Source organism: Aquarana catesbeiana, linkage group LG08 (genome assembly GCF_042186555.1).
Source record: "Aquarana catesbeiana isolate 2022-GZ linkage group LG08, ASM4218655v1, whole genome shotgun sequence".
NCBI lineage: Eukaryota > Metazoa > Chordata > Amphibia > Anura > Ranidae > Aquarana > Aquarana catesbeiana.
The window spans coordinates 104492814-104518119 of NC_133331.1; the positions used below are offsets into that span (position 1 = coordinate 104492814).

At 41.7% G+C, this 25306-nt stretch overlaps 1 protein-coding gene across 3 annotated transcripts in view; it reads left to right on the plus strand.

Annotated features, from left to right (window-relative positions):
• The window catches only part of JMJD1C (jumonji domain containing 1C), a 447345-nt gene that overhangs the window by 393689 nt on the left and 28350 nt on the right, over positions 1-25306 (plus strand). For all 3 annotated transcript variants that reach the window (XM_073596250.1, XM_073596251.1, XM_073596252.1), the window contains 8 exons: positions 4134-4335; positions 8410-8624; positions 11773-11925; positions 13190-13279; positions 14142-14269; positions 17553-17766; positions 18593-18801; positions 19996-20274. In XM_073596250.1, coding sequence (XP_073452351.1) covers positions 4134-4335; positions 8410-8624; positions 11773-11925; positions 13190-13279; positions 14142-14269; positions 17553-17766; positions 18593-18801; positions 19996-20274 — 1490 coding nt within the window. The remainder of the gene's footprint in view (positions 1-4133; positions 4336-8409; positions 8625-11772; positions 11926-13189; positions 13280-14141; positions 14270-17552; positions 17767-18592; positions 18802-19995; positions 20275-25306) is intronic.

The window sequence follows — 25306 nt, forward strand, 5'->3', positions numbered from 1 at the left end:
CTGTACTTTTTTATTTGTATGTTGCAGACATTTTAAAATTTAATTAAACCTGCAAAAAACCAATTAATTTGGGGTCTGTGGGAAGCGTGCCCCTTAGGTTGGTAGTCAGTGGGAAGAATACCCTCCTTTCACTAGTGGGGGGACTGCCACCCTTACAGACAGGTAAAAAGATCACTGGTGACATGCTGCTGCCTCTGCCAAGTAGCGTTGGCCCCAAAACTATGCAGACACCATCAGATGGCAGGTCAGTCAGCCAAAGGTCAAGGAGACCCCTTGCAACTTCTGAAGGAAACCTAGTGTTTTACAGATCCATTTGAAAATGGCTTTTCTAGGAGATTAAACAATGGACAAACCAAAAAGCAGGGCTTCTCCTAGTGGCTCTACCGTCACACATCTCAAGTAATCTCAAAGTGGTATGTGCATCCTAGTCCTGGAAAGCATTTGTCTCCTAGGCATGCAAAGCCACATCCTGGGCCTTGGTTTCTTTGCTTGCCAAGTTCTTTTGTGTGGATGCTACTAGCTTGGGCTTGACGTTTTACAGGTTGCTGTGCAAATTAGTCACTTCATGACAATTGAGGGTTGCCTATTCCTTTTTTAGGAACTGCTTTTTAAAGTCTAGGAGAGGTTAATGTTGGAAGAAAATAATTTTTGTATTCACTGTGCAATCTTTCATCTGATCGTTCTTTGAGGAACACAGATCCAACCCATTCATTTTGTGTGTTTCTCTGTTTATTTGGCATGTTTGCTTGGTTTTAGAATGTGTTTTTGCAAGGTTGTTTTATTGTTCTGTTTACTATCTGCTTGCTTCTCCTTCAACTACTGAGGATGTGTTAGGCTTCATGTACACGGGACGTTTTTTACAACCTCTCCTGAACGATTTAACGTGACAGATAGTGACCCACATTTAAAACATCCATCATGCCGCATTTGCGTTTAGAAGCGTTTAACAGGAAACAAAAAAAAATTTTTTTATTTTTTTTTCACACGGGCGACTTGCCTGACAAGTCGCCCCTGTGTGAACCGGCACTTAGGGTTATAGCCTCTAGGCAGTTTTATTTACTTAAGCCAGCTATAGACAGTTCAAATAGCTGGTTTAGCAGGACTGGCCAAGATTTGAACAACATATGGGCAGGCTGAATGTACCCAAGTTGTTTGATTAATCAGCTAGGGTACAACCAGCCTGTTGGATTTTATATGCGATTATTGCCAGCGGCTGCTCTAGCCAGTAGCAATAATTACTGTGTTCTTCCAGTGGTGACTGGGTGCCCTCGTATTGACTTTGGTTTCAGCATATCTCTAAAGTAAATTGTGTAAAAGATGCAGGTAGCCATTTGAAAGGAAGCTTTTAAGGGAAATTGTTCTGCTTTAACATGTCAAAGTAGAACCGTAAAGCAAAATGTCTTCTTTTTCATTGTGGATAAAGACCAGTACAAATGGGCCAGAAACAGCCAGATCAGCAGGCCTGGAGTACAGCTTTCTGTTCTACAGAAGCCTGTTTAAAAACTGGCTTCTGTCGAATGGCCATGCTGGGAAACCATCATTCGATCAGCGCTCACAGCCAACAACTGTCAGAATCCAATGTCTCAGAGGGAGAGATTACTGAATCAACATCACTTGTGTGAATGTAGCAATCTGTCAGTTGCCTAGCTTAAAAGTATATGTGGACCTTCACTTTGTAAAACAACTTGCTCAGTTTTAAATAAAAATGAAAGGTTAAATGTTTGTATGTATGTATATGTGTGTGTGTGTGTATATGTAAGCTCTAACAACCATGGCCCTCTGATTCCTCTTGTACCAAATTGTAATGTAACTGTAATGTCTGCCTTCATAACCTCTGTGCTCAGCTACTTAAAGCGGAGTTCCACTCAAAAGTGGAACTTCCGCTTTAAGCACTCCTCACCCCCTTACATGTCACATTTGGCATGTCATTTTTTTTGGGGGGGGAGTGGGTGCTTATTTTTGAAGGGGACTTCCTGTCCCACTTTCTGGTTCTGGCTACAGACCGCCTAGGCGGTGACTCCTCTCGCCCTGGGTAGCCCCTCCCTCTCGGCAATCTTATGGGACACGTGACAGGTCCCAGAAGATTGCCTGTCCACTGGGAGAGCGCAGAGCGACTCACGCATGCACAGTATGCGCCCGGCCATGAAGCCACAAGCTGCCGGCCGAGTGCCCACAATGGAGGCGCCGAGGAGGGGGAGAGAAGCGGTGCTCCATGCAGACGCATCGCTATACCGTGGAACAGGTAAGTGTCTGTTTATTAAAGGTCAGCAGCTAAACTTTTTGTAGCTGCTGACTTTTAATTAAAAAAAAGCCTGGAACTCCGCTTTAAGAAGTTCAGTGAGCTGGGGGTGGAGAAGCAGCAGTACACTGATCTTCCCAGAGAATGGTTTTGCAGGGAGGCCTGTCAGCACACATCTGAACATTGGAGAACAAGTAGGCTGTTCTCCCAGCACAGCCAGAAAACTGACCATACTGGGATGATTGTGCTTCACTCCTAGTGTGGTCAGTTTGAAACAGGAAAGCAGTATGTCACACAAAGGAAGCAATGCAAAGAGAAAAGGATATACTTTTTAATACAAGTACATGGTATAACAGATACATATCAGGAATATGAAATGTTTGGGCAACATATTTAAGGATGGATTATAACCCCTCTCAGTTGTTTGCCATCAGTGTCCCATAGCAGTGCTTTCCTTTCACTTCCTGTCCATATCTGAAACTGAAAGTGAGAGGAAATCCCTCTAAAGTGAGGGAATCCTGCTGTCACCAGAACCAGTGTTATCCATTGGAAGATTTCCAATCTGTTGCTATTCTGGTGTCAACCCAGAATTGTGGAATATATTTTATTTTCACTATTGATAGCAGTAAACAAGATAAATAGGATGAATCTCCCTAATAGGGCACAGAACGTAGTAACAACTGACAGGTTTTAGTCTATCTCTACCCTATCCAAAACTAAAAAGCATGACGAGTCGTACCCAATGATTTCCAACGGGTACCATTCATATCTTTGTGACCTCAAAGTAGTCCCTGTACTATTTTGGTTGGACTTGAGGTCCATAGACCTCGAGTTTACACAGGTATTCCCTGAAATTGCCGCAGTGTGAAAGGGGCCTTATCCAGGTATTTCTTTTTAAATGAATGCCGCTAATGTTTAAGTTTTGGGTGGGTGTTTGATGGTTGACAAATCTATTAATTTTGCGTGGATGTTAGCAGATTGACATACTCAATAGTTTCTATGGAGATGGGATGAGGCTCACCAACAAGGGAGTTGTCTTCTCCTGGCTAAATTTTTATTTGTTTTATGTTGCATTGACTGCTGCAGGGGAGAGTGAGATTCCACAGTACAGAGAATCTGACCACTTGAGCTCCACAAGAGATGCCGCCAAACACTAATAGGTCATACATTTTACTGGACTTGCCTTCAGTCATAATTTAAATATCAGCTTTGGGTGGACTGACTAAAGAATACCTACAGTATACTGAGAGAAATTGAGTTGCTGCCATTTCTGACCTTTGCTGAAAACGGTAGTTATCCGACTGTCATGGTGGTCCTCTGATTTTAAAGGAAAAATGTACTGAGGTATATGTAGGCTGCCATTGCTCACCTCTTGAAAAAGCTAGTTGCCTGGCTATTAAGCTGGTCTAGAGTCACTGACCTGGAAGAAGTATGAAGATCCGGAGTTCAAAAACCAAAGTTTGGCCTCTGTATTTACCTTGATACCGCCAAGTAAGTGAAAACTCCTAATTGCCTCACTTACTGTGTGTTTGTGACTCTGAGAGTTTTAAAACCATGGATTATGATGACAGTCAAGCAACAGGCATTTTCAGATGAAGAGTACAGTAGAAGCCACGTAGATTTACAACAATATTTTTGGATATAAATTTCCTGTATCTAATACTGAGGAGCTGGGTATTTGTGGGTTACAGAGCAGCTGGCTGGTGACAGAGCATCACTGTGAACTTTCATTATAATTGCTGACATTGCTGATTTCCTTGGAATAATTAGTTTGTTGGGTCTTATCCATGGAAATGGCAAATGTTGCTTTCCTGCTAACCTCTTCCTCATTAACAGCACATGTGAATGGCACCCTTGTCTTTATTCCATGATGATTGTTGTGTTATACTTTCAGCTGGCATACCGCGTTCAGTATTAAAAGATTGGAGGAAAGTGAAGAAACTCAAGCAGACTGGGGAATCCTTCCTGCAGGACGACTCTTGCTGCGAGATTGGGCCAAATATACAGAAATGCAGAGAATGTCGACTGATCCGCACCAAGAAGGGCGAGGAGTCCACCCACTCGCCAGTTTTCTGCAGATTTTATTACTTCCGAAGGTAATACTGGGACCACTGGATTGTACTCGTTTTTTAATGTTTGATCAATCTTTATCACTGTTGATGCCACATTTAAAACCGGTTTTGAGGATACTTTTCTCTCCAAATATTATCGTTAGTGATGTATTGTGGTGATGGCAGTCGTGTGTAAAGATGTTCTTGCCTTTAAATCCCTTTTACATAGAACTGTTTTTTTTTTTAAACTGTGTGTAGGGGTCTTAGATTGTAAGCTCCTTGAGGACGGGACTGATATGAATGTACAATTTTTATAAAGCACTGCATAAATTGATGACACTATATAAATACCTGTAATAAATTAAAAATAAAGGGCCTCATGCACAAGGGCGCATTAGAGGCGTGCAGGATAAAATTCTGTCTTTTTTCCACGGCAAGGCAGGTCATGCCCATAGACATTCAATGACAGGCTTCTCTGCCACAGAAAAAAAGCAATCATTTTAAGTTGTATGCCTCTAATGTACCCCTGTATATGAGCCCTTGCATAGAACTTGTATTTGCTCGCTTTTGTTTAACTATAGCATTGAAAGCATTTTGCTTGACAAGCGCAAAAAAAAAGGCTATTTCAGACATTCAGGGTGGACTTGTGCATACATCCTGTGTTATTTTAAGGAGCATAATTGACCATCCTAGATCTTATTTTGGATTACAGAATAACTGTGTTGTACAGAGGGAGGGTTTCAATAACGTGGTTGTAAACCCCAGACATAACATATGAACAAAGCATATCTCTCTATAGTGTGTACTTGTCTCTATTCAGAGCACTAAGTCATTTCTGTCCGCTGCCTGGTTCCTCTGCTATCAGCATGGATCACTTCTGAGGAGTTTTCCTAACAAAGAGAAAAATAGTGAGGGGGGGGGGGGGGCACACAGTCTGTTATTGACAGCCTCAGCTCTGTTGCTGTGTGAAGGGAGGGTGTGACCTTTTCTTCCAATCGGCTCTCAGAGCTCTCACTGATGTAACTTCAGCTCCCCACCCCCTGCTTTTCAGAGCTTGGAGATACTGGGTAAATTCCCTGCTTTGAATGGATGTAGAGCAAAGATGGCTATAGATAAACATATAATTGATATAGGAGGATTTGTTTAATCTCTGTGTATCATCTGAGGCCAGTCACTTCGTTGGGTATATGTAAGAGTTTACAACCACTTTAAGCAGTGCAGAGACAGCTTTGCAGAGATTACACCACTCGCTCTATAAAGATGTGTGTAGTCAGCTCACAGCAGGATTAAGGCATTGAGAGCAAGTAACTACTGTACACTTTTTGGCTTGTTTTAATATTCATACACAGTATAGCTTTGTAGAACATAATTTCCTTTGATGCACCATTATCTTTGTAGAAGATCTTGACGTGTCTGTTTACAGTCTTTAGATATTGCTTGAAGCCATGAATGCAGTCTCCTAAAGCTCACTATGTTCACATAGACTTTGCATTACCTAAACTTTAAACCCATAGCTTTCATTGTTTCTGTTGTTGCTGGTATGTAAAACGCCCACAGTCCAGTACTTAAGTGTCATTAAGTTAGAACACCTAAGACACTAGACAGAGGTTGCTGAAATAAAGCCAATTGCAATGTAAAGTGCATCTGACAAGAACACAAGACCTGATGCATAAGCTGTTTTAAATCTCCGTACAGCAAAAAAAAAAACACAAGCAGGTTGCCCTTTAGGTTTGTGCCTGCGGATTTGTATGCATAAGTTAAATGGAGATAACATATTGTATTATGCTTGTCCGCTCCATGAATATTTAAATGTATCTGGTAATATTAAGAAGACTCAAAAGGCACATTTTTATCCTCCAGTTTTTTTTTTTTTTTTTTTTTTTTTTTTTTAAATCATGTTCAGATGTTATTAAAGCCATACAGCGATCCAGTAAGTACATCCAAATGCCAAGGATACAGTGTTCTTTACAGATATTACTGGAGAGCAGATCTTGTTCCCTAACTATGGGCAGATTGAATTCACTTCACAGATCAGACCAGCATGTCTCTTGTTACTGGAGTGAAAATGGGTATTATCTGCCTAGAAATGGCTTGTTTACCTTAAAGGAAAAATAAGTCTTCATATTTTTTCCAAACTGCAGCAGTTCTAGAACAGTACCCAGGCTAATAGTAACAAATATAAAGTGGGACAGAGATGGCTTGGCCATGTACAGTACACACAAGTCCTGAAAAATATCCTAAAAGGATCCTGTCAGGGTATAGACATATGGGAGCTGTCAAGCTGATGACTAGCTAGATTATGTCATGCTTATCCTTGCCTAGTAAGTCAGACCCGGATCACATATGCATGAAGCAAGGAAAAACATTAGGGGGCCTAAACAATGCAAACTTGAAAATTAATCATCCCCTCTCATATTTCTGTTCTGGCTGGTTACTTTCAAAGGTCACTGTGACTTCTATTGAAGTCTCCCTGCCCCTGAGTGTCGGCCCTCTACCAAAGTACTTACCTTCAGACCCGCTCATGAGTTCACTGTGCTGTCCTTTCCTGACGCCATGCAGCCTTTGCACAAAAAAATACCAGCCATATCCAACTCCTACTATGCTTTTATGCCACTCGGCCTGTCATTCCATTGGCTGGTCCTTATGACAACTTCCAGCTGTCCAAAGTTGTATTGGCTTCAGCCATAAGAATGATTGGACCTAGAGGCACACGTGCAGCATGAGTCAGGCATGGTAGAGACTCTGTGGTATTGGATAGTTCCACACAGTGACATACTCTGAAGCGGGGCTGAAGGCAAGTATTTTGGTAGGGGGAACATTTAAAGGACTACTTTACTAAATGTGAAGTTGTCCTTTTAAAAAAGATTTCTAAAAGCTCTATATTCTTTGATACGCAAAATCCAGCTATGGGACCATTTACCCATAGGAGTAATAGGTCATGTAAACCTCGTAAAAATGGTACTTCTACCCAAAATAATTTATATTGTCTGGCACTCCCCGATATACTTACCACTCAAACACTTAAAAACAATGAAAGCATTACTCAAGCCGTTTGTATGGGGGACTAGCAGGCATAAACTACCATGGCGGAAGTTTAAAAACCCTACTGATTTGGGAGGTACAGCCCTTCCTGATATTAACTTGTACTATTTGGCAACCCAACTATCGCAGTTATTTCACATCGATAAAATAGACAAGTCTAGGCTTCTCATCTTTCTATGCCCCAAAAGCAGACCCCTTTACCGTCCTAGCAAGTGGACTTGAAAGAGAATTAAAGGTTTTTTTTTTTTTCCCCCTAATCATACTTACCTTGGTGGATACAGCATCGGTCCGATGCTGCATCTGTCCCCCGACGCCTCTGCACTGAGGACAGAGGGATCAAACATCGCCGATGGCTAGATTCTTTCAGCTCCCCGAGCAGAGAGCTTCTGTCAGTCAGCAGCTCCCCACTCTGCCCCTCCACTGGAGCGCTGAGCTGTGGAGAGGCGGGGAGCGGCCATCTCATGCGCTCGCTGAGAGGCTGAGACGGGTATCCGTCCAGGCACCCAGCGGATCCAGACTTTATTGTCATGATGATGCGGTGCCTGGACTGATTCCAGTCGTGTCAGCAGAGAGCAGAATTCAGACCACTCTCTGCTGAAAATAGGTCACAGGAGTGCAAAACGAATTGCACTCCTGTGACCCATAGGAGAAGCCCAGCCAAACGAGCTCAGGCTGGACTTTCTTCAAGGGAGCCAAGACAAAAGCTCTATTTTATTCACTTCAGAACTCGTATAGATATTATAATAATGTCAAATGTGTCTTTATATTAAGCCTAGTGCTGTTCTCCATTTGGAGCTTTTGTTGCAGAAAAGAAGTGAAAATTAACTTGTACAAATATGGCCTGTAATCTAACCCTTAGAATTAGGCCATAATATGTATCATATATTTGGTAATGAGTGACCCCCTTGCATTTAAATCCAAAAAAATCATACTTGATTCATTAGACTCTACAAATGCCAAACACCAAAAACAAGATCTAAAATCTGCCAAGAAGGATACATGACATTTTTCAGAGTGAAGATCTCAGGGACACCATTCTGTAGGCTCTAATACATTTTATGTTCTTGTGTGTTACAGGTTATCATTCAGTAAGAACGGGATCGTTCGAATAGATGGATTTTCATCTCCTGACCAGTATGACGAAGAATCACTGAGCTTATGGACACATGAGAACTATGAAGATGATGATTTAGATCTGAATTCCATAAAATACATCTTGGGTTACATCGGGGATAAGTTCTGTCAGATGGTGACATCTGAAAAAGCTGCTATGTCCTGGGTGAAAAAAGACGGTACGTCATGGTCTGGCATGCTTTCAGACTAAATTTGACCCATAATTATAGGCCAAGCTTTATTTCTCTATAGTTAGTGTGTGGGAACTGTGTGCACTAGGCAAATCCAATAGATTAACCCCTTCACACCTAAGGGTAAAACAAATGTTTAATGCTAAGCATATTTTGCAACTTTGACATGTGTTAGTACATGCAGCCATACATATCATCACAACTACTTTCTGCATCCAGGTGGATTATACCTTGTGGTGTTGCAGGACAAATTGCGTTTTCATTTGGTGGTAAATGGTAATATGGATATCTCCTGATTTTATTTTATTATCAAAGAAAAACTGTCCCAAAAAGTAAAAAAAAGTTTTTAAATATAGCTGTATATTTCTTGTTACTACCATAACCTACCACCAAAGAAAAACTCAAAATGAATTCTCCTGCTCCAGGAGGTTACAGCGATACCACATATACCTATGTTTGTTTTTTGTACCCATAGTACAGCCCAGAAACAATAGTGCACATTTTTGCTTTTTTTTTATCCTACCTAAAACACACTGACATGAATTAAAAAAAAAAAAAAAACAATTCTGCCCAAAATAAACCGACATTGACCTTTGACCCAAACACTAACCCTCTCACTGACCTAGATCAAACCTTGATCTAGGTATTTCCTCTTTATTTTTTGTTTTATTTGTTGCTGGTTTTTTTTTAACACTCAGTTGTTTTTCTCTCTCTCTCTGCAAGGAGAGAGATACAATGTATTTTTCCTCTCCATGCACAGAGGGAGGAACACGGGCTATCACAGCATTCAGGTGACCCAGAAACTGGGGAGTTCTGGGTCTCAATCGTTCGTACAGGACCCAGGTCTCCTACTGAGAATCCAGTCTCTATGCTGGGAGCGCGCTGTCAAGTGTGCTCCCAACACAAAGACCTTTGCCAATATGCGGCCCCACCGAAACAAGCCCAGTCCAGTAAAGCTGCATTTATGCATACTTGTCGGCGTGAAGTCGTTAAATGAGCAGAGATGATGAATAGGGTTTTACTTGGGTTGTAGTTGGTGAATTGAAAGGTACTAAACAAAAACACTGAGCCACATGCATAAAAGTGCCTGTAACGGTCTGTATTTCTATATCAACCAATCCCAATCTCACTTTCATTTCATATCTTGCCTACAAATATGAAGGGCTTGTTCACACAATGTCTGTCCGCACATGTACAGTGTTAACAGGTCACATAGAAAACCATTTTATTAACGTGTTATTGGATGCCGGTAATTAACACTTTTTCTACATTACAATGTTCCGTAGAGGTTTTCAAACATCCCCTGTACATTAAGCCTTATCCTTAAGTAAACCTCTAAAATACTTAATTTCCATTCCCATTCCCACAATCCTAAGTGGGCAGTCCTGCCTAGCACCACACAGCCTTTGCACAGAAATATGCTATCCTGATCCCCCTCCTTCTGTGCATTTTCCCTGCTGCCCCAATCCCTCCTATGGGATAACCTAAAGTTATTGGTGGCCTCCAGCTGTCCAGCAAAGTAAGGCTCATCCATAGGGGTCAGTGGGGCATGTAGGAAGAGGACCTGTCACTTTCGTTAATGAAAAACTTTGTGCCTCTGAGCAGGGCTGCACAGGAAAGGTTGCAGGAGTGAGGGGAATTTTTCAAGGTAAACTGCACTTAGGGGTTTAAGTGTCTATTCACCTGGTTCACAGTAAATGCGGTACAGGAAACCCTACGATCCATGCATTTTTTCCCGCATTGCATTTAAATGCACTACCCTTGCGATCCCGTTGCAGTGCAGTTCCAAAATTGGTGCATGCACGACTTTAGTGGGATGCTTTTCGATTTGAGCCCATTCAGAATGAATGGGCTCAAATCGCATTGCACTGAATCACATGTGAATTGAACAGGAATGCGGTCTGTTTCCTGGGCGATTTGCATGCTGCTCATAGTGTAAAACAAGGCTTACTGCTTAAAAACCTTGTTTCTATGTATAAACCTGCTTACCTCCAGGGCTTTTCCTGAGCCTCTCCCGTCCTGTGGAACTCTCTTCCCCAGTCTGTCCAGCTATTTCCTACTCTGTTTGCTTTTAGATGATCCCTGAAAACCCTTCTCTTCAGAGAGGCCTTTCCTGCCCCCACCTAACAACTGTACTTTTATTTTCTCCATCATCTCATCCCCCACAGTTATTACCTTTTGTATCACTTGGCCCTCCCTCCTAGATTGTAAGCTCTAATGAGCAGGGCCCTCTGATCCCTCCTGTATTAAATTGTATTGTAACTGTACTGTCTGCCCTTACTGCACAAACTGTGGGCACTATATAAATCCTGTATAATAATAATAATTTGTTATGTGCACAGAGGACAACCATAATTCATTACATATGCAGACTCTGCTTCCTGCAACGATTCTTACTCACAGTGCAAGTGTATTCTTTGACTTGCTACTTCTCACATTGCAAGTCTGAGTCACGTCTAAGATAGAGATGAAGTCATTGCTGATATAAAGCTTCAGGGGCAACCAACCCCACTATTGCTTCATCATGGCTGACTGATGAAGCATAGGAGGAAAATCTTCTCAGATCTTGACATGGTAAGGAGAAGTGGCCATCTAAACCTCCTTTTTTTTTTTTTTTTTTTTTTTTTCCCCTTTTTGCATGATCCTTGGGTATTATTGGTGACCATGTCAGGTCCCATAAGGTAACAAAACTGCTAAATATGCAGACACTTTATGGTGCCTGTAAGTACCTGTTAAACTTGCCATTCTCTGCTTCTCTGTACAGCCCCTGAAAGTCTAGGCACGAACTTGAGCTAAAGTCATCACTAAGCCAAGCCTTTGCCATTTACCAGATCGGTGCCAGAGCCTCTACTATTAACTGAATTGTGAAATGACAAGAGTGGGGTTTAGTCCCAGCTTGGCTATACGTAGTGGCCTGGAATGCATGAGGGGACTCGTAGGGATTGGTGTAAAGGCAAAGGTACCCTTCAGTAGTAGTATATTAGATGCATTCTTCTTGGCAAAAAAGAGTGAAAAGATGCATACTGCCAAAGGCCTTTTAACCAAGGTCACCCACCAGAAGAATGTACCCCTTCCTTTAATCAAATGTTTATGCAGCTCAGATTTTCATATTTATTTAAATTGCTCTTTATTTCAGTGAAAATAGCCTGGAAGAGAGCAGTGCGGGGTGTGCGCGAGATGTGCGATGCCTGTGAAGCCACCTTGTTTAACATCCACTGGGTCTGCCAGAAATGTGGATTTGTGGTCTGTCTGGATTGTTACAAAGCGAAGGAACGGAAAAGTTCTCGAGGTTAGTACGCATGAAGCACTCTATTCTGTGTGTTTACCCTGCCTTCCCCCAGAAATGCTTAGCCAGCAGTCATGTTCTAGCTGGTCAATTGCTATTTCTGTGCTGGAGAAACTCTCCTTCAGTTATTACAGCCAGTATTTCATAACTTCCCTTTCAGTCTACGCACAGCTCATTCTCAGGTGGAGCTCTCATGTTTCATGCTAATGCCAAATGAAGATTGAAGTGTGTACATATTTAGCAGGGTTCGCCTCAGGAGGATGGGGGGTGAGCTCTGCTATACTCCACAGTTATCAATGCCATCATTTAAAACTTCTTCCTCCAAAGAGCATGACACTGCTACCCTATAAAGAATACAGTGTATGTGTGGTTTGGGATAGTGGCCAATTGCAGTATAAGAAGGCTTACAGCACATTCATCCTGATCAGGCAGAAAGTGAGCACAAGCTGCAACTCAGACTGAAATGTTAATTACATAAAGAGGCATCCTGAAAAATGCAATATGTATTAATATTTCCATACTGTGACATAACTACATGTACTATGCATAAATGGACTTATTCTTCCTTTAAAATGGTCATCGTACGTAACCGGTCATTAGCTGAATAGGAATGGTATGCCACGATACTGAACTATAGAGCTTAATTAGTCTTTCACTAAAAACACTAGAAATTTGGTGAAACTAACCAATAATGTGTAAAGCCACATCACTACCCTTGCTCACAATGTTTTAATATTGTTTGTAAGTAATATTGGCTGTAATTTTTGTACCCCGTCTGTTCTGCTGACCCTTCTAACCTCAAAAGTGACCTCACGGCCTAATTTAATTAAAGCAGAATAAATAAATGGTATATACGGATCAGCATATTTTACAAATAAATCACTTTGCCTGTTGATGGGGGTAGGGGAATTTTAATCAGATTAAAACATAAATCCATACTATGGTAAGGAGAATTGATTTTATCTCCATAAATTTAATGACCCATGAATTCTGTCAGAGCGACACTAACAAATGGTTAAAGAGCATCCTCTGCTCAGACCAACAGTTTAAATTACCTGTCAAAACTGGGATGATTTAGTGATAACATCACAGCACAGCATGTCAGCTTCATAACCTTGAAAGGGTGTTAATTGACCCGTGGTTGTCTTCAAGAAAAGGAAGTTTGTTGTGTTTTTTTTTCTATTTGGCTTTTGATATTTAACCCTTAATAGTAATACTTGTTTTTATTGCTTTTATTAATGGAAATGTGTGGGGGGTTTTTTCGTAGATAAGGAACTGTACACTTGGCTGAAATGTGTAAAGGGCCAACCTCATGATTACAAGCACCTAATGCCCACGCAGATTATTCCAAGCTCAGGTAAGACTTTTTGAACATGTAATATACCTTGCGTGGGATGTGAGTGGTACCATTTAATTGAAACTCAAGTTTTGTTTAAAAAAATAAAAATAAAGGATTTTTAGATATCTTCTTGCTCAATACAGTAGATTACAACACAATCTAGATCAGATGCTGTGCAGAAGCTTAGCAATTTCTCATATGCCTGGCTCGGGTACCTAGATGTAGACACTTATACTGACACACTTAGGCCTCTTTCACACTGGGGCGGTGGGGGCGTTGGCGGTAAACCAGCGCTATTTTTAGCGCTGTTTTACTGTCGTTTTTGCGGCTGTATTCGGCCACTAGCGGTGCGGTTTTAACCCCCGCTGGCTGCCGAAAAAGGGTTAAAACCGCTCGAATAGCGCGGGTATTGCCGCGGTATAGCCATGCTGCCCCATTGATTTCAATGGGCAGGAGCAGTGAATACACCGCTCCTTCACCGCTCCAAAGATGTGGCTAGCAGGAGTTTTTTTCTTCTCCTGCCAGCGGCACCACTTCACTGAAGAAACAGCAGCGGCTGTTTTGGGTCAGTTTGCAGGCGGTATTTTTAGTGCAATAACGCCTGCAAACCGCCCCAGTGTGAAAGGGGTCTAAGACTTTTAGTAGACAGGCTTTAATACCGCTATAAGCATTTTAAAAAGCCCTTCAGGTAGCAGAAAATTGCAATTGAAGCAGCACTTAATCTGTGCAGTCTGTACAACAGTCACAGTATACCTGTAGTCAAAATTTAAAAAAAAGGCTTGAATTCCAACAGGAACTGGTTGTCCTAATAGCCTGGTGTTCGTCATCTTTCAAGGACTGTAAGTGAAAATCTGCTAAATATTGTACTTCTTTGTTTTAGTTCTGACTGACCTTCTAGAAGCAATGCACAACCTCCGAGACAAATTTGGGATTAAGTCACACTGTCAGTGCTCCATTAAACAGAATTCGCAGGTTGGCAAGCTACCTACACTGAATGGTGTATCACAGGTAAGAATGTAACAGAAACCCTTAGAAATACCTAACATGCATGTCTATGGACAATTTCTGAGATTTTTTTCTTGCTTAGGGTGGGAAAGGGTTAAAATCTCCCTTTAGTTTTTTCTGCTCTCTGGGATTTAGTTGGGGAGATTTGCCTGTGAAGTCAGCAGGACAGTAAGTGAGGGATAACCTCCAAGAGGAATAAAAGCATCAATTCAAATGTGTGTTTAGAGCAGGGAAAGACTAGAGCCCTTGGTAGATTTTTTTTTTTTTTTTTTTTTTTTTTTTGTCCATGTGGAGATTTTCCCTCACCTCCTGCATTGTCAGCAGGTAAGGGCAACATGCCCATCGAGGTCCAACCAAATCTGACAGCGGTTCTGAGTCTTTTCCACTCTATCTAAAAAATAGGCAGTGCTGGCTGGATTTCTTCTTTAAACGATCATGTAAATTTAGTCTTACTAGCAGTGATATTAAACAATATGTTAAAAAAGCTGTAGGACTTGTTTTTAAAGTTTTTCCTTAAGGCCTCCTGCCCACGGGAGTAAAAAAAACAACACACTTTTTTTTTTAACTGACGTGGAATGAGATGCATTATTGTCTATGGAACAAAGCACACTGCAGAGTACATCTTAGTAATACAGCTATGAGTACAGAGCCGTAAAACAAAACTATAAAACTATAAAACTTTACATTTGAGTGCAGTAATTTACACATATACGAGTGATTACGCATCTATAAGCATGTTTACACAAGTATAAATGAGTATATTACAACACCATCAATGAAGAAGAATTTTATTCATCTATACGCTTATGCACCTTTACAAGTCTTTACAAAACATTTTTACTCCTATTAATACTCATTTATAGTCATGTAAACGTGCTTATTAGTCGTGTAATCACGCGTAAATTTCTGCACTCAGATGGAGAGTTTTCTGGTATTGATTTATGGCTCTATACTCCTCGCTGTATAACTGATCTTTGCTCAGGATCTTTCTGTCAACAACAGAACAATATAAACATCAGTAAATTATTACGCTCGTGTGCAACTGGCCTTCTTTGATTGAGGTTTATGAAATTGTAACGGATTCTACTTCACTCTTTTGTCAGCTCAGGATATTTGTTACAGCTCCGTGCTCATTTGTCGCATTTTTGAACTTGATCATTTAAGCCGTTTAAGAATATATTGCTTCTGATTTACACATTATTCCTACTTTTTGTGGATAGTTTACTTTTAGGGCACTTTTTACACTGAAGAGCTGGGGCATCGGCGGTAAAGCGCCACTATTTTTAGCGGTGCTTTAGCTGCGCTTTTTGGCCTCTAGCGGGGCACTTTTAACCCCGCTAGTGGCCGAAAAAGGGTTAAAGATGCTGCTTGCAGGACTTTTGTTTCTTAGTTTCCTGCCAGCACACCGCTCCAGTGTGAAAGCACTCACTTTCACACTGGAGTGACAGGAGAGAGGTGCTTTGAAGGTGCTATTTTTAGCGCTATAGCGCCTGTAAAGGGCCTCAGTGTGACAGTAGTCTTAAGGCCTCATTTACTTGGGGTGCTGAGGCCGTAGTCTGTGAATAGGGCCTTGTGTTTATGCGGCTTGAGCCAGCATGTAGTCCATTCAAGTCTATGGGGAAGCAGCGGCTACACAACTGCACTGTCCCCATCCGGGGCTCACCTGCCTGCCTGTCAGATTGGGTTCAATGGCTGTGTTCGTGCAGGCACTGTCTCCATAACTTGAATGGGCTGTCTGCCCACAGCACCTGGCAACTCTATACTATTCATGAACTATGGGCCTCAGCGCCCATGTGAATGAGGCCTTTAACGTAAAATCACCAGAAAAGGTAGGAAGAACGTGTAAACTTGAACCGATACTTTCTTGACAGGTTAAAATGATAAGATTCAGAGCTACAGAAATGTTCTGTTTATGACCAATTTACCACCTACACATTATCAGTTTTCTTAGTGTTACTAAACCCAGGACCCTGCATTCACTATATCTGGTCTCCCACAGAACATGGAAATGCAATCATTTTAGTAAATATAGACTGCTAAATACCTTTTCTCATCAGCAGCATATAGCAGTCTTGTGTCTTCTATTAGTGCCTGGTTAAAGCTTGTAGGAGGTGTTTTCATACTGTACTGCTGTCCTATCAGGATGCAGGACCCCCTGACCCTCTGTCTGGACAGTGTTGATTGGCCCTGTGCTGATTACATGCACCCTCCCAAACTCCCTAGCAATACGTGCCAAACTGACCATGTACAGACTAACTCCAGTAACTGTCTTATCCAGACATGTTTTGGAGACCATGCAAGGAAGGGGGGGAGGATCTGTGCATGCGGGATCGAACAGCCTTTTTACACAGTGCAGAGGATTACCCCCTTAGGTTCCACAGTGAGTATAACACGCATCCTATTACTGCACATATAGACTGTTTTTTACTGTTGTGGGTTTAGTAACACTTTAAAGCCCAACTACAGCTAAAATTGTTTGGCTATGATAAAGCAGTTCTCATTTCTATTGACTCTTCTGATGTTCTGTAATGTTAGCCATGTTTGTAAATGTGTGTGTCAGTGTAAACCACTATGTAATATAATTAAGCCGTATAAATATAGGTGTTAGGAGAACAAGAGCCACACCAAAGATTTAGGATTCCAAGAGTATTTATTTCATCCGGTTCAGAAACAGGCCTACGCATTTTAAGAGCAATAAGGTTGCTCTTTGATCAGCGCTAGTTTGAATAGAATGACATTGGTAAATGGAGGGTCAGTTTAATTCAGGAATTATTGGTTACTTTTTATCTTATCTTATAAGCGTGCTTGAGCTGGTTGTGTAGGAGACCATCATTCTACTTTACAGTATGGACTTATCTTTACACAGAGGAACCAAACCAATTTTTATCCTGAGCTTCCCATCTGCACTTTTAATGTTACTAACAAAAACTTAAGTAACAAAACTAAAAACTTTTCAGTTTTGTCAGCCATGTCTATTATACATAATTAGGCAAACATTGATTTGTATTCCCAGAATGACCTTGCTCTCTGTGTCTGAGTCCTATCTCAGAGCTACAAAAATCATTCTGCCTTATGAAAAGAGATCTGTGGGAAAATATTCTGTCAGTCATTTTCTTTGATCAGTTTTCCAACCTAGAATGTAAAAATGTCACTTTCTATAATGAATTTTTGGCTATTGCCAACAGGAATTAGTCTACAAAACGGTTTTCATTAGAAAAAAAAAAATTATTGACCATTCAAGGGGGAGCTGTGTCTGACCTGACATGATTTTTGGTCAATCTTTTAGGTACTACAGAACGTTCTCAATCACAGTAACAAGATATCTCTCAGCTTGCCTGAATCGCAGCCGCAGAATTCTCCTCAAAAGCCAGAAACCAACGGTAATGTGAGCCCCGGAAGTGACAGCAGCACGGATAGTAAGCTGGCATCCCCAGAATCCCATTCCTCACTGCATTGGCTAGCAGACCTGGCTGAACAGAAGGCCAGAGAAGAAAAGAAGGGTGAGTCTCTATATCTAAATAGTGATGACACAGAAATGACGATTACACTGGCAGTTCTCCGTCGCCAGTGGAACAGTCATAGCAGTTTGTGCTGGAAATCACTTCCTCACTGGCTGAATAGCTGCAGAATGACATTCGCTTCAACATTTCGCTGGTTAATCCAGTGGGGGAAGGACACCATAGGAGAAGGTGAGCAGATTTAGGCCCCCTTCATTTTTAAAAGAAAGAGGGGAAGGACATTCAGACAAATGCTGTTGAGCTAGTTCATAGAGTGGAAGGGGAGGCACTTTGGCCTTCTTGCCTTGGGGGTGCTAAGGAACTTCTCCCAACACTTGTTAAAGGAACACTTTTAAAAGAATATGGGATTTCCATTGCTAGTCATCCCTCCTCATCTCAGTAGTTTGAGTTACTGACTTGCAACAAGCATGCTGCAAAACTATCACAGTGAAGCTCTATCAGTTTTGATAAAATTAGTTACTCAGAACGTAATGAAGTTATTAGATCAGAATAACAGTCAGGTAACTAGCATCAGGAGGAGGTGTGCACATTTTCAGAAGTTGGCAGACAATATGTGAGATCAGGCAGGGTAGCAGGTGTCAGATTTTGGCTGTTCTCTGTCCCCTGACATGTCAGTTTTGGGAAAAAGCAAGGCTACATAAGGGGGCACATATAGATAGGTCAAGCCAAGGCTTGCACAGTGACAATAACATTATTCAAATTCATGAGTAAGCCCTGTTACTGGTTCTCTTTAATGACCACAGTATAGCTGTTCTCTCTCACTTATGGTACTTTACTACCTCCAACTTGTTCTCTATTGTCTTTGCAGAGAATAAGGAGTGTCCAGTGGGAAAACATATCAAGGAAGAACAAGATGGTAACGATGGTGTAAACTGCAAATCCTTACTGCCCCCCTCTCAGAACAGCGAGCCAGGATCAACCCTGAGAGACCTCCTGACTACCACTGCTGGAAAACTGCGCCTGGGATCCACTGATGCTGGCATTGCCTTTGCGCCTGTTTACTCAGTAGGAAATCCAGTGAGTGAAAGCTGTGCCATTCTTTGTAAAGTATGCCCATCTCTATGGTTTGTTTTGCATTTATAAACAAAAAAAAAATGCAAACCAGACTAATCTGACTTGTGTGGGCTGTGTGATGTTGCAGAAATCACTGGAAGGTAAATAATTCAACAAGGAGAAACAAAGCCTTTTGGCAAACAGTTCTCACATATAAGCTTCTGCCAAAGACAACTAAAGACTAGGAAAGCAGAAGCAAACAAACTTGTTTTTTAGTGATGATATGCAAGTGTGGTATTTAACATTTAATAGACCTAGATCCGGTAAAGTTGAGAGCTCTCCAAAATTTCCCAAACTGAGCTGGTCTATTTAATCTACCCATCCCTCCCAAAGTGTGGGAACTTGACTATTGAAAAAACAGGGCCCATAAAAATTCATTAGTTTTCCACATTTTGGCTGCTGTTTAGAAGCTTGCTTTTTTGTTTTGGACTTTGTTGTAAAGGAGGCTAGTACTGACAAAGTTTTAAGGTTGTCATTGCAAACATCTTCTGAAAATTCTGGTTCCCTGGAAATGATGCTAACCCAGAGGCTTCAGTACTCTCAAATTTTTCCCTACTTTACCCACAGCTGAAAAACATTTGACTGTACACCCACTTAAAGCCCAACTCTGGGAAGATATAACGTTATCCCTTGCAGTGGGGCTGCAGGGGTTAACTGCTAACTTTGTCTAGGACAGTGTTTCCCAACCTTTTTTTAGTCCAGACACCCTTTAAAATCCTGCACAATACCGAGGCACTCTATTCTAAAATGTAAGAAACTAAACTAATTGTTTTACATAATGCAGCAAAATACAGACACTTAATGTTAGGGGTGATATATTCTTCCAACGCAAATACACCTTTGCACATTGGTACTGACTAGTATGCCACACATTATACAATTTTCTCATTTCATTTCCTTTAGATTTACCTTTTAACAATGTAATGTAAGAGCTTGCATGGTTGCATGCAAATTGAAATTGTTTAGTTTTGACCTCATATTATATGGTTTTGGTAAAGCTAAAGGAAAATTGTATAATGTATGGCCATCCTTAGTCACCTTCTGACTGCACGCAGTTTGCTATCTCTTATTTGTAAATGCCTTTTAATGTAGTTGCTTCCTCTGGAATGTATGCGTAATCCTAACAATTGTGGTCTGTCTATTTTCTTCTAAATACAGAGTGGTAAAGGTGGAAGGTCCATGCCAAACATCTTGGATGACATCATTGCCTCAGTGGTTGAAAACAAGATTCCTGCCACAAGGCCACCTAAACTCAGCATAAAAACCGAGCCAAAGGAGGAAATTCCCGAGAGCCGCAAGCTGTCTCATGATGAGAATGCAAGGACTTACAGTGATATTCCACATTCTTGGATTTGTGAACGGCACATTCTATGGTTAAAGGATCATAAACATAACTATAACTGGAAGCTCTTCAGAGAGTGCTGGAAACAGGGCAAGGTTAGTATGGGATGTCTGGGTGATAAATCTGGCCGGACAGGCAGTGTATTTTAAGCGCCTTGTGTCAGTTATGTACTACAAGAAGGAATGTCTGCCTGTTTACAGCTTAATATAGAGCTCTGTAACTATCCTATTATGAGCTCAGGAAATCAGAATAGTAACACTAATGAATTGATTGTCTCATCTAGCACTGTAGCTTTCTACAGCATTCTCCTGTGATCCTTTCAGGTTTTGTCAGTCATTATTGTCCCTATGAACTTTCCATCCGCTTGCAGATATTTGGGGCTTGTGTATGATGCAATTTTTGACTATGCAGGCACAGGATGTATTGGCATCTTCACTGGTGCACAGATTAATAGGTGCCCAGTGGGGTATACATTTCTTTAAGTTATACTTTTATCTGGGCTTCTTGGTGGTTCTTGTTCATGTTGTTTGAAACTTAGATGAATGAGATTGATATTTGACCTTTGATCCAAGCTCTGATGGATGGTGGCATTACATGTGATCCAGATTCCAGGCTAGGGTTGTCATCCTCATCTGCCTTTGCTATCTAATGAACTCTGAGAACCAAGCTCCTATCCGTGTCCCAGATCTCCCAGACTACCAATTCATTTGGTAGTAAAGCCAAGTAGAAATCAGCATTGTAGGGCTCTGTATTTCTGTCCTTTATGTAATATAGTATATTGCATATGCCTCTTTTGAGCTGGATCACTTCTTTGTGGCAAGTGAAAGGTATTTCCACTTCTAACAGGAATAATATCAGTGTGGTAAAAAAAAACTGTCATCGCCTTTAGATAAAATATTCATATTTCATCCAGTTGAAGCACCTTGTGACAACAGCTCTCATGTTATCTTGTCCTGTTTCGTATAATGCTGCAGAATCATTTATTATATTTTCCAGACAGAGCTAATTTTCAAACTGTCCAATTGTTACATTTCCAGTTTTAAGAGTATTGTGAGTAACTGTGCATTGATATTTTGTCTGAAGCTGTAGCTGCATATGTAGTTGGTGTGCAAATAACATATTGCTCAAATTGCACGCCATCCGTAGTTCCTCATGGTCTGACCATGCCCCTGTTATGTTGTTATATGCTTTGACAATCTCACCTCTAATACACGGACATGGAGACTAAATGAAAGTCTCTTACAAGATGAAGAGATTTGTAAGGACGTGATCAGGGAACTAGACTGCTACTTTAAGACCAACAACACCACTGACAGTAACCCCGGAATCATGTGGGAAGCCCATAAGGCAGTGATCCGCAGAGTTTTAATCAAACATGGAGCACATATTATGTAACAGCGCTTGGCACAGATGACGTCACTCCTTGGTGACTTCCATAGAGCCGAAGCTAGACACAAACATGGCCAAACACCCTCCGCAGAGGCAGAAATCTGCTTCTGCGTAACAAAACTACAGACCTACTGCAGTTTCGTGCTAAAGCTGCGATCCAGATCTGCCGCCGCGTCTCATATGAATCGGGGAATTTCTAGCCAATTCCCTGAGAGAACAGGTACTAACGAATTACATCCCACACGTTAAGACATCTTCGGGTCAGAAGATTACACTTCCTCGAAACATTGCACGAGAATTAAAAAATTTCTATGCGTCACTTTACAACCTACAAAAACCACCTTCCTCACAAATTCAAATTGAGGAATATTTGCACAAATCAGGCTTACCCACATTGCCCGCTGAAGCCAGTGAGTTGTTGGACGAACCCATAACCATCGAAGAAATACAATTGGCGGTGGGTGCTGTTAAATTGGGGAAGGCCCCAGGTCCGGATATGCTCACTGCACGATATTACAAAATTTTGCTACCATCTTTTGGGGAATTCATGTGCAAATTCTTCAACTCACTGGGCTACGGTGCAACTATTCCGCGAGACACGCAAAGGATCCTACTGCTTGTGGGAGCTACAGGCCAATCTCACTCCTCAATGTAGACCTAAAAATTTTTACCAAAATACTGGCCACCAGGATCCAACTTTATCTTCCGTCCCTGATTCACCTGGACCAAGTGGGGTTTGTTCCAACCAGGGAGGCAAGGGACAATACCATCAAAGTTCTGAACCTCCTACATGTAGTCAACCAGAACAAGACCACATGTGTGTTCCTAAACACGGACGCAGAGAAGGCCTTTGATAGGGTGAATTGGCAATTAATGACTTCCGTTTTGAATCACATAGGACTGGGCAACACGATGCTAAATTGGATAAATTCAATTTACTCCGACCCCACAGCTCGCGTCCGAGCTAACGGTGTCCTGTCTGACTCATTTGAAATTAAGAACGGAACACGTCAGGGATATCCTTTGTCCCTGCTCCTCTTCGCCTGTCATTGGAACCCTTCCTGTGTACCATACGATCCAGTCCAGACATAACTGGTGTTGCTATGGGAGATTCACAGCAGAAGATCGCTGCAAACGCGGATGACATGCTGTTCTCACTTACCAATCCGGTGGTCTCTCTTCCAAATCTCCTGCAAGAATTTAGAACATGTGGTAATTCTAATATGAAAATCAACTTCAACAAGTCCGAAGCAATGGGCATAGGTCTGCCTCCACGTCTCCGTACATCCCTTAGAGATAGTGTTAAATTTAAATGGACTACCACGGCCTTGAAGTACTTGGGTACACATATTCCCCCCCAACATATCTCAGATATTTGCACTAAACTTCCCTCCGTTATTGACAGCTGTCCCTGCCCTGCTGACGAAGTGGCATACAGGCCTACATTCATGGTTCGGTAGATGCAATATCCTTAAGATGTGTATTCTCCCCACATTTTTATACCTTCTACAAGCCCTGCCGATCCAAATTCCCTCTTTCTATTTTGACCAGACCAGTGCTCTGTTCTTTGATTTCATATGGGCTCATAGGAGGCCCAGACTTAATAGATGTCAACTTACACTACCTAAATTATATGGAGGATTGGCGGTTCCAGACCTCCATAAATATTACTATGCAACCTATTTTGACCAGACTCATAGACTGGAACTGACACCAATCCATTAAATTATGGACTCAGCTGGAACAGACTCAGTGTGACATACCCTTGAACAGATCACCTTGGTGTTATGATGTACTGCCGAGGACCATAAAAAATCATCCCCTGATAGGTGTGACCACGCGCACATGTTCGTCTCTCTTTACACGATTCCGTCTTACGTCACTAGATTCCACGCTCCGTCCGATTCTAGGAACACCATAGTTCACCCCAGGTTACACAGAATCCATATTTCACTCTTTGAGAAACTCAAATTGTTTCCAAGCCTCCCACTTTCTTCTAAATGATCAATGGCCTACCATATCTGAACTCATAAGCCCGACCGGCCCGTTCCATTTAGATTACTGGAGAGCTTTCCAGCTTAACCATTTCCTTAAAACTCTACCTCCTCTCAGAAATTTTGACCAAGCTCTGACCACGTATGAAACCCACTGCTCTGAAGAGGGTGCTATGCCTCATGCTTTGTCTGCTACATATCAATTGCTGATTACACCACCGGATAGTATTCGTCTCCATTGCTTAGATGCATGGGAACGGGATTTACAATGCACCCTCACGACACGTCAAAAGCAAAATATCATCCACTTCACATATAGATCCTCTATATGTACAAAAATACAGGAGACTAACTATAAACTAGTTATACTAGGTGGTACAATACCCCCGCGAAATTACATAGGATATTCCCATCTTCCTCGGACCGCTGCTGGCGATGCCAGAGTGATCGTGGAACCATTCTTCACATCTTTTGGACGTGCCCTATTTTGGGGCAGTTCTGGAAGACCATCCAAAATACAATACAGAAGTTTACGGAACGCCCCATCTCGAATGATCCGGCCCTCTTTCTGCTCCCCGCTGCCCACACATCCAGTAAGGTTTATAAAAAAATCATTGATTTGCCACTTACTAGATGCCGCCAAAGCGTGCATCCCCCTGTTGTGGAAGTCTACACAATCTCCGACCGTTGGCGCATGGATTAGAAAGGTGGAGGGTATCAAGAGGATGGAGGATCTGGTTCTGACAGCCCAACACCAAAACGAATTGTTCACCAAAACATGGACCATGTGGAACATGTTTATATTCTCAGACGAGAGTCAGACGCTCCTGGGAGGGAGTTTACCTGTCTAATATAGGCCCTCATGGTGAGATGTTGCTTGGAATCGTTGGCTAACGCTGTCTAGGTGTGTTTGCGGGTACTGAAGGCCCGTATCATACGCGTTCACTGCCTCCATGCACCTTTTCTTCCCCACTGACTCCTTTCCCCCCCCTTTCCTTCTTTCCACTCTTCTACACCCTTCACTTTCCTTTCTTCTCTCCTTCTTACTAACATTTCCTTCCTTGCCTTCCCTTCTACATTTCTCCTTATCTTTTCCTTTTCCTCTCCTCTTAATTCATCTAACCTTGACTCTTCTTGAAATGAAAACGGAAAATAGGGGGGGTTGGCCCTATTCGATTATATAATGTTACAGTATAAGGTTTCTTTGTTATGTATTAATAATTAACATGTTGGTAATATTATTACCTTAATTTCAAGATATTGCACGGTTGGAGGCTGCCACCTCAAATTTTCCCATATTTGTATGCCTGTTATTCTGTTGGAGCTTTACCCTCTCCTGAATAAAACTATAATTGAAAAAAAAAAAAAACAAAACATATTGCTGTATTATCAACCACTTTATGAAAGCCATATACGTGTCGCTGTCTTGTTCTGGCACATGCTCACAGTCCACTACCGACGATCAGGAGTCAGTAGGATGGGCTCCCAATGATGATATAAATGTGCAGCTGATGCATGCCAGATGATCCGGGGCCCTTTCTACTGGTGTGTGGCCTCACAGCCCCTTTAAAGCGCCAGTTTTCACCGGCGTAAAGGGGTTGAATATTTTGTAGATATATTTGGCTATCTAGGGTCAAATTTATTTTTTTGGCTAAGTGCTTGAGCCAGAAGTGCAGTGAGTGTTCAGTTCAGATGTGGGTGTCCACAGGCTGCTACTGTAATTGCCATATTATGATGACTATCT